The sequence below is a fragment of the Mastomys coucha genome, unplaced genomic scaffold (assembly GCF_008632895.1).
Source record: "Mastomys coucha isolate ucsf_1 unplaced genomic scaffold, UCSF_Mcou_1 pScaffold8, whole genome shotgun sequence".
NCBI lineage: Eukaryota > Metazoa > Chordata > Mammalia > Rodentia > Muridae > Mastomys > Mastomys coucha.
Genome location: NW_022196914.1, coordinates 60,604,061 through 60,613,749, shown reverse-complemented (window position 1 = coordinate 60,613,749; position 9,689 = coordinate 60,604,061). Strand labels below are relative to the sequence as shown.

At 41.5% G+C, this 9,689-nt stretch overlaps 1 protein-coding gene across 1 annotated transcript in view; it reads left to right on the top strand.

Moving 5' to 3' along the window:
• The window catches only part of Mccc2 (methylcrotonoyl-CoA carboxylase 2), a 78,488-nt gene that overhangs the window by 41,409 nt on the left and 27,390 nt on the right, over nt 1-9,689 (top strand). Inside the window, exon 7 of the mRNA XM_031360083.1 lies at nt 6,015-6,128. Coding sequence (XP_031215943.1) covers nt 6,015-6,128 — 114 coding nt within the window. The remainder of the gene's footprint in view (nt 1-6,014; nt 6,129-9,689) is intronic.

Below are 9,689 nucleotides of genomic sequence, written 5' to 3'. Positions count from 1 at the left end.
TCCTTCCCAGTGTCTTCCTCATCCTCTCTCTGGTACTTGCTGACAGCTGTTCCTCTTTCCTCTCCTTTGCTCTCTAGTTGTCTTCCTGGAACTCTGCTCTGCCTGCTGGATTTTTTTAGGTCTTATTTTTGAAAACTGTTCTCTTTTAGAATCTTACATCACTGCAACTCTGCTGTAAGTTCCTTGAGCCTTTTCCATCTGGATCACTAAGATAATGTGAGCTGAACCCAGTATTGTGGAGGTCCAGGGTACTGAGGTTAAACTGTCCTTTGTTCCCTTGGCCCAGTGACTCTCGGCCTTCCTAAAGCTGCATGCAACTCTTTAATACAGTTTCTCCTGTTATGGTGACCTCCAACCATATTTCTGTTGCTACTTCATTACTGTCATTTTGCTACTGCTGGGAACCATATGTAAATATCTCTGTTTTCTGATAGTCTTAGGTGACCAACCCCTGAGAAAAGGATGTTCCACCCTAAAAGAGATTGCAACCCACAGGTTGAAAATCACTGCCTTAGTATGTTGCAAAAGGCTCAGAATACTTCAGATATTCATAAAATGCAGAGATAAAACACTTGGGCACACCACACAGATGTATTGCATTGGCATTCTATTTTGTTATTTTGCCTCACTTTAAAGGAGCATACTTAAATATAAACAACTCATCCACAGTTCACTCCCTCCTGAGACATGGTGGGCTGCTCATGTCTGTCTGCCACTGTAAGCTTGGCCACAGTGACTGTTGCTGCCTTGTGTGCATGAGAGGGATTTTTACAGCTGTAGGTGTCTTGAAAGCACAGTTCTGGGTGTTTGATGTACCAAAGAGAAGAGGAAACCACCTGCTGTATTATGTTAACAATGAAATGCCAACAGTTTAATAACAAACACAAAGCATGTAGTTAAGGGGAGAGCCTTTGTGTGCTGGCTGTGTTGTTGGAAATTTGCTAACTTACAGTACACTTCATTTGAGCTAATATTGGTGTGGCATGCTGTTGATCAAAGCAGATTCTTGTGTGAATATAAGGCAACTTGATAGAATATTGGGATTAGAAACAAAAACTGTTTTCATGTGATGCTTTTTTAAAAAAAAATCCACTCTATACTTATTTTTATTTGGTGATATTTTTATTCCTGTTGAGGGGTATTTAGCCAAACTCTTATGTATTATTCTTTCTGCCATACTAATCTTTGAGCAAGGATTTTCTTAAGCTTTTTCTAAACTGGAAAGCTTTTGAACACCTGAGAGTAAACATTATTGTTAACTCTTTGAATGCATCATCCAGCTTTAATAATTCATTTCCTTCTTTAATTTCTTTTTTTTTTTTAAGGCATTGTGACTGTTTACCTACTCATATCAGTCTAGAGCACAATCAATAGCCTCGAAGTTTTTTGTTTTGTTTTGTTTTTTGATTTTGTTTTTAAAGATTTATTTATTATTATATGTAAGTACACCATAGCTAGAAGAGGGGATCAGATCTCATTACTGATGGTTGTGAGCCATCATGTGGTTGCTGGGATTTGAGCTCAGGACCTTTGGAAGAGCAGTCAGTGCTCTTAAACACTGAGCCGTCTCTCCAGCCCTTCTTTAATTTCTTCTTCCTTTTTTTTAAATTAAATATTTTCTTTATTTACATTTCAAATATTCTCCCCTTTCTTAGTTTCCCCTCCGAAATACCCCTGCTCACCAACCTACCCTCTCCTGCTTCCTGGCTCTGGCATTCCCCTAGACTGGGGCATAAAGTCTTCACAGGACCAAGAGCCTCACCTCCCATTGATGACCGACTAGGCCATCCTCTGCTACATATGCAGCTGGAGCCATGAGTCCCACCATGTGTACTCTTTGGTTGGAGGTTTAGTCCCTGGGAGCTCTGGGGGTACTAATTAGTTCATATTGTTGTTCCTCCTATGGTGCTGCAAACCCCTTTAGCTCCTTGGGTCCTTTCTCTAGCTCCTTCATTGGGGACCCTGTGCTCAGTTCAATGGATGGCTTTGAGCCTCTACTTTTGTATTTGTCAGGCACTGGCAAAGCCTCTCAGCAGACAGCTATATCAGGCTCCTGTCAGCCACCACTTGCTGGCATCCACAATAGTATCTGGGTTTGGTAATTGTATTTGGGATGGATCCCCAGGTGGAGCAGTCTCTGGATTGTCATTCCTTCAGTCTCTGCTCCACATTTTGTCTCTATAACTCCTTCCATGGGTATTTTGTTCCCCCTTCTAAGAAGGAATGAAGTATCTACACTTTGGTCTACCTTCTTCTTGAGTTTCATGTAGTTTGTGGATTGTATCTTGGATATTCCGAGCTTCTGGGCTAATATCCACTTATCAGAAACTGCACATCATGTTCTTTTGTGGTTGGGTTACCTCACTCAGGATGATATTCTCTAGATCCATCCATTTGCCTAAGAATTTCATAAATTCTTTGTTTTTAATAGCTGAGTAATACTCCATTGTGTACCACATTTTCTGTATCCTCCTCTGTTGAGGGACATCCGGGTTCTTTCCAGCTTCTGGCTATTATAAATAAGGTTGCTATGAACATGGTAGAACATGTATCCTTATTACATGTTGGAGCATCTTCTAGGTATATGCCCAGGAGTAGTTCTCCAGTAGTACTATGTCCAATTTCCTGAGGAACCGCCAAACTGATTTCCAGAGTGGTTGTACCAGCTTGCAATCCCACCAGCAATGCAGTAATGTTCCTCTTTCTCCACAACCTCACCAGCATCTGCTGTCACCTGAGTTTTTGATCTTAGCCATTCTGACTGGTGTGAGGTGAAATCTCAGGGTTGTTTTGATTTGCATTTCCCTGATGACTAAGGATGTTGAACATTTCTTTAGGTGCTTCTCAGCCATTCGGTATTCCTCAGTTGAGAATTCTTTGTTTAGCTCTGTACCCCATTTTTTTAAACAAGGTTATTTGGTTCTCTGGAGTCTAACTTCTTGAGTTCTTTGTATATATTGGATATTAGCCCTCTATTGGATGTAGGATTGGTAAAGATCTTTTCCCAATCTTTTGGTTGCCTATTTGTTCTATTGACAATGTCCTTAGCCTTACAGAAGCTTTGCAATATGAGAAACCATTTCTCAATTCTTGATCTTAGAGCAGAAGCTATTGGTCCTTGTGTCCCTGTGCTCAAGACTCTTCCCCACTTTCTGAGACAGGGTTTCTCTGTGTAGCCCTGGCTGTCCTGGAACTCACTCTGTAGACCAGGCTGGCCTCGAACTCAGAAATCCGCCTGCCTCTCCCTCCCCAAGTGCTGGGATTATAGGCGTGCGCCACCACCGCCCGGCCCCACTTTCTTTCTATTAGTTTCAGTGTATCTGGTTTTATGTGGAGGTCAAGTCCACTTGGACTTGACTCTCGTACAAGGAGATAAGAATAGATCGATGTGCATTCTTCTACATGCTAACCGCCAGTTGAGCCAGCACCATTGTTAAAATGCTGACTTTTTTCCACTGGGTGGTTTTAGTTCCTTTGTCAAAGATCAAGTGACCATAGGTGTGTGGGTTCATTTCTGGGTCTTCAATTCTATTCCATTGATCCACCTGCCTGTCACTGTATCAATACCATGTAGTTTTTATCACAGTTGCTCTGTAGTACAGCTTAAGGTCCGGGATAGTGATTCCACCAGAAGTTCTTTTATTGTTGAGAATAGTTTTCACTATCCTAGGTTTTTTGTTATTCCAAATTAATTTGCAAATTGCTCTTTCTAACTCTATAAAGAATTGAGTTAGAATTTTGATGGGGATTGCCTTGAATCTGTAGATTGCCTTTGGTAAGATGGACATTTTTACTATATTAATCCTGCCAATCCATGAGCATGGGAGATCTTTCCATCTTCTGAGATCTTCTTCGATTTCTTTCTTCAGAGACTTAAGTTCTTGTCATACAGATCTTTCACTCGCTTGGTTAGAGTCACACCAAGGTATTTTATATTACTTGTGACTATTGTGAAGAGTGTTATTTCCCTAATTTCTTTCTCAACCTGTTTATCCTTTGTGTAGTGGAAGGCCACTGATTTGTTTGAGTTAATTTTATATCTAGCTACTTTGCTGAAGTTGTTTATCAGGCTTAGGAGAGTTCTCTGGTGGAATTTTTGTGGTCACTTAAGTATACTAATTTATTATTAGTGTGTGTGTGTGTGTGTGTGTGTGTGTGTGTGTGTGCATGTGCAGGCCACTATATGCATGTGGAAGTCAGATAACATTTTAAAATATATTTTAAAATTTTATGTGTATAAGTGTTTTGCCTGTATGTATGTATGTGTACCATGTACATGCCTACTGTCCATAGAGGTCAGAAGAGGTTGTTGGATCCCTGAGAACTGGATTTACAGACAGTCATGAGCTGCCTTATGGGTTCTGGGAACCAAATATGGTCCTCTGCAAGAAAAGCAAGTGCTCCTAACCACTGATCCAGACCCAGTAGGCAACATTTGGGAGTTGGTTCTCTGCTTCTACCATGGGTTCTAGGAATTGAACTTAGGTCATCAGGCTTGGTGGCAAGTGCCTTTACCCATTGAGCCATCTTGCCAGCCCAACATTGTTTTCTGAGCAGCAGTGTGTTTGTGTCTGTACACATGTTTATGTGTTGTATGTGGGGGTGTGCCACTCACATGCACATGTGTGCTTGTATGTGTGGAGGCCTGAAGTCAATACTGGGTTGCTCTCCACCTTATTTACTTACTTACTTACTTGTGGGAGGCATATACATATATGTGTATCTGTCTGATCAGGCTTGCACATGCAGAGGGTAGAGCAGAACATGAGGTCATTTTCTGTTACTTCCTTGACTTATGGCCTCAAGACAGAATCTCTCACTTATTAAGTGGGAAGCTCACAAACTCACCATTTCAGCTAGGCTATCTGGCCAGCATGTTTTTGTGATCCACTCTTCTATGCTGGCTTTTTCCACCAGTGCTGGGAATTTGGACAATTACTGCTCAGGTTGAGCAGAAAGCACTTTGACACAGGGGACCATCTCCCTAATCCCTTTTTTTTTCACTTTCATTGAATTCACCAATTTGACTTGGCCAGTGGGGCAGTGAAGACCAGAGATCCGGCTTTCTCTGCCTCTTTTGCACTGGGATTCTGGGATACCATGCTCAACTTATTTACATGGGTATTGGAATCACTTTGCCACCTGAGCCATCTCCTCAGCCATTTGAGTGGACTTTTAAAATATAAATGTTAATATTAGTTTTATATTTAAAAGATACCATATTTGTGCTAGCACAAAATATTAATAATATTCATTCAAAACGTTATTCAATGTTCCCGTGAGCTCAGTAATTATCTAGGTACACTATTATTAGTTCCCTCTGAGGCAGTTTTATTGACATGGTGTGTGATAGGTTTCTTTTCTCCGTCAGCTGGTCAGACTAGTGCTTTATCAGGCCAGTGTTCTACTGATAGAACACTGATAGATGATAGGCTGGTCATCTGTATGTTTTGTAAGAATGTGACATAAACTCTTAAGATGGGTTTGTGCACGAGGTCTAAACACTATTCTGGGAAGCTGGAGAGATAGATCAGTAGTTAATAGTACTTGCTGTTCTTCCAGAGGACCTGAGTTTCTAGTACTCACACCAGGGTGCTCACAAACTTGTAACTCCAGGGAATCGGATTAGATACCCTCTTCTGGTCTCTTCTGGTACCTGCTCACACACTTTGGGCACACACATACATACATACATACAGACAGACAGACACACACACATATCTATGTATATACACATAAATTAAAACAACAACAAAAAAGATATTATCTTAGTTGGAGGTCGGGGGTGAGTGATGTGTGCCTGGAGTCTCATTGTTCAGAAGATGAGCGAATTGTGAGTTCTAGGCTAGCCTAGGCTATAACAAGAACCATCTCAGGACTCCATTTCTAAAATGAAGTCCAGGGATCAGCTATTAGTAGCACCTAGGCACTGCAGTGTTTGGAGGGATGCTCTGCCAATGCCACGCCGTACTGTTAGAGTCTCCTCTCATGGCTTGTCTGTGTCTCTCTTGCAGATAGCTGTGGTCATGGGCTCCTGTACGGCAGGAGGTGCCTATGTGCCTGCAATGGCTGATGAAAACATCATTGTACAGAAGCAGGGTACCATCTTCTTGGCTGGACCACCGTTGGTAAGAATATAAGACTCTTGGTTGATGGATTATTGATTTATTGAAGTTAAATATACAACACATAAACTATTCTATGATTTAGAGATATGCTAAGTATAATGTAATACATAAATTCACTGTCATAAATCTTAATTGTTTGCTTCAGTTGCATTAAGCATATTTACTTTATCATACAACTGTTGCCATGTCTAGCTCTAGAAGGTTTTTTTACTGTAACACAAACCCATTAAATGCTCCCTAATGTCCCCATCCCACCCCTTTCTCTTTGAGATAGGGACACAATGTATAACCTTCTCACTATGTAGACCAGGCAGGCCTTGAACTCACAGAGATCAATCTGTTCCTGCTTGGATTAACATGTGCCATATCTTGCCTCACCCTTCTCTTTTTTGACTCTTAAGAGTTTGACTTCTCTGGGTTATATAGTGTGCGACTGTGCACCTCCATGGACATAATGAAGCTCTGGAAAAGATCATAAATGTAAAGTGGAAACATGGTGTGAGAAACAGTTTTGTTTGTTTGAGACTATTACATGCCTGATTCATTCTAGAATGTGTTTTAAGCTGGATGTCATGGCACACAACCATACTCCTAGTATTTAGAAAGTAGAGGTAGGAGGGTCAGAAGGTCAGGGTCATTCTCAGCTACAGAGCAAGGACAGCCTTGTTTCAAAAGACAAAAAGCAAAACCAAGCCAGATGTAGTGGCTCCACAGCAAACATAGAATTCCTACAAGTACATATCTTTTATGCCAGGGTGTGCTTGGCACCAAAATCTGGAAGGACAGAAGGCCAGTCTCCAGCCCCTGCTTCCCTGCATCCTCAGCTGGGGCACATGCCTCACAATGCTACCCCAAGACAGGGCCAGTCTTTCTTTGTTCCACCCCATTGGAAACCCTCTCTGTGCTAGCGATGTTCCCACTGGGGGCATGTGTAATAACAGTTGCTAGGTAGGGCTGGGTAGGAGGTGCTAGGAAAGGCCTGGGTCATACACATATTGGTGGAAGACTAGGGGTTTGTAGGAGACAGACCAGGAAATGGCTGAGGTGCCAAAGCCCTAAGGATGTGATCCATGCTTCCCTTAAATATCATTTTAAAAGCTCATCTTCAAAGATAGAGCATTTCAGAGATTAGGAATTCAGCCAGTTATGGTGATAATGCTCTAGCAGTTCTAACACTGGGGATGCAGAAGCAGGAGGATGTTGAGTTTGTGGCCTATATGGACTAGATAGACACTGACTCAGACTGGTCCAGCTCTACTGCTGCTAAGAATGTAGTTAAAGGAATCTAAGCAAGCATGCTACAGGATACCTACTGAGACATCATGTTTATTATAGCAGTGTTCACAATAGTTGAGTTATGGAATCAGCCTATATGTCCATCTCTAGAAAAATAGATAAAGAAAATGTGATTGTGTGTGTGTGTGTGTGTGTGTGTGTGTGTGTGTGTGTGTGTGTAGCAGAGTTTTATTCAGCAGGGTGAGGGAGATGGCCCAGTAGATAAATAGCTTGCTATACAAGCCTGGGAACCTGAACTCAGTTCCCTAGCACCTTCATCAAACTGAAATGTGTATGCCATGAAAGCTAGAAGATGGAGAATAGGGTATTTGAGAAGAGGAAGAGAATGAGGAAGGAGAGGGTCAGGAGAGGGTAGTGAGGAGTGAATAGGATCCTAGTACAGGATACACTTGCTAATACTATTGCTAACTTGCTAATACTATACACTAAAAAATACTATCACTGAACAATGAATATGTGCTGAAATATTGACAAAAACAGCTAGCAATTCAGATTATGCTGGGCTTTAGCTTGGTGATAGAACATGTACTTAGCATGTGTCAATATTAGTCATACACACATACACACACCCACACAAAAAAAGGTGGGGAGGAGAGAGGGAGGGAAGAATATGAATGAATATGAATTCAAAGTAGTTTAAAGTCTTATTAGACTAGTCTTGAATTATGTATTTCAAGGAATCCTTCTGCCTCCATCTTTTAAGCACTTGGATTACATACATATGCCACCAGTCCTGGTTCAAAGATTAATAATTTTATGGAGACCTTGGGAACAATTCTGCACAACACAATTCCCAGGCTCTCTAACAAGCCCAGGATTAGAGGATCAGAGCCAGTCTCACAACACCTAGAAGATGCTCCACTCCCAGGTGCTCTAACAAGCCCAGGATCAGAGAATCAGAGGTGAGGAGGACATAACATCTATCCCAACACCGGGAGTAATTGAGACCAGTGGGACCCAGGCACGCAGGAACTCCACCAGACCAGTGGCACGGGTTCCTTCCAGTCTGTCTGGGCTGGTGCTCTGAGCAGACCTTGGGTGCAAATTTTGCAGCCAGTTCCACAACACCCAGAGAAAGCTCCATTCCCAGGCCCTCTAATGGGCCCAGGATCACAGGATCCCAGAATCACAGGATGACAGAGACAGCTTGACTCTGAGGAGTTCTGACACAACCAGGATCACAGATAGGCTAGGCCCCAGTCAGATTTAGCCAGGACAAGTAGCACTAGAGATAACGAAATGGCCAGAGGGAGGCGTAAGAACATAAGCAATAGTAACCAAGGTTACTTGTCATCATCAGAACCCAATTCTCCCACCATAGCAAGTCCTGGACACACCATCACACTGGAAAAGCAAGATTCAGATCTAAAATCACTTCTCATGATGATGATACAGGACTTTAAGAAGGACATAAATAACTTCTTCAAAGAAATACAGGCTAGAAGCCCTTAAAGAGGAAACACAAAATCTCTTAAAGAATTACAGGAAAACACAATCAAACAGGTGAAGGAAATGTACAAAACAATCCAAGATCTAAAAATGGAACTAGAAACAATAAAGAAATCACAAAGGGAAACAACCCTGGAGTTAGAAAACCTAGGAAAGAGATCAGGAGTCATAGTTGCAAGCATCACCAACAAGAGATAGAAGGGAGAATCTCAGGTATGGAAGACACCATAGAAAACATTGACACAACAGTCAAAGAAAATGCAAAAATCAAAAAGATCCTAACCTAAAATATCTGGAAAATCCAGGACACAATGAGAAGACCAAACCTAAGGATAATAGGTACAGAAGAGAGTGAAGACTTCCAAGGTAATAGGCCAGTAAATATCTTCAACAAAATTATAGAAGAAAACTTCTCTAACCTAAAGAAAGAGATACCCATGAACATACAAGAAGCCTACAGAACTCCAAATAGACTGGACCAGAAAAAAAATTCCTCCCGTCACATAATAATAAAAACTCCAAATGCACTACTCAAAGAATTTTAAAAACAGTAAGGGATAAAGGTCAAACAAATATCATAAAAAGGCAGGCCTATCAGAATTACACCAGACTTCTCACCAGAGACTATGAAAGCTAGAAGATCCTGGGCAGATGTCATACAGACCCTAAGAGAACACAAATGCCAGCCCAGGCTACTATACCCAGCAAAACTCAATTACCATAGACGTCTCCGTCTGGTGGCATATGTATATAATCCAAGCGCTTAAAAGATGGAGGCAGAAGGATTCCTTGAAATACATAATTCAAGACTAGTCT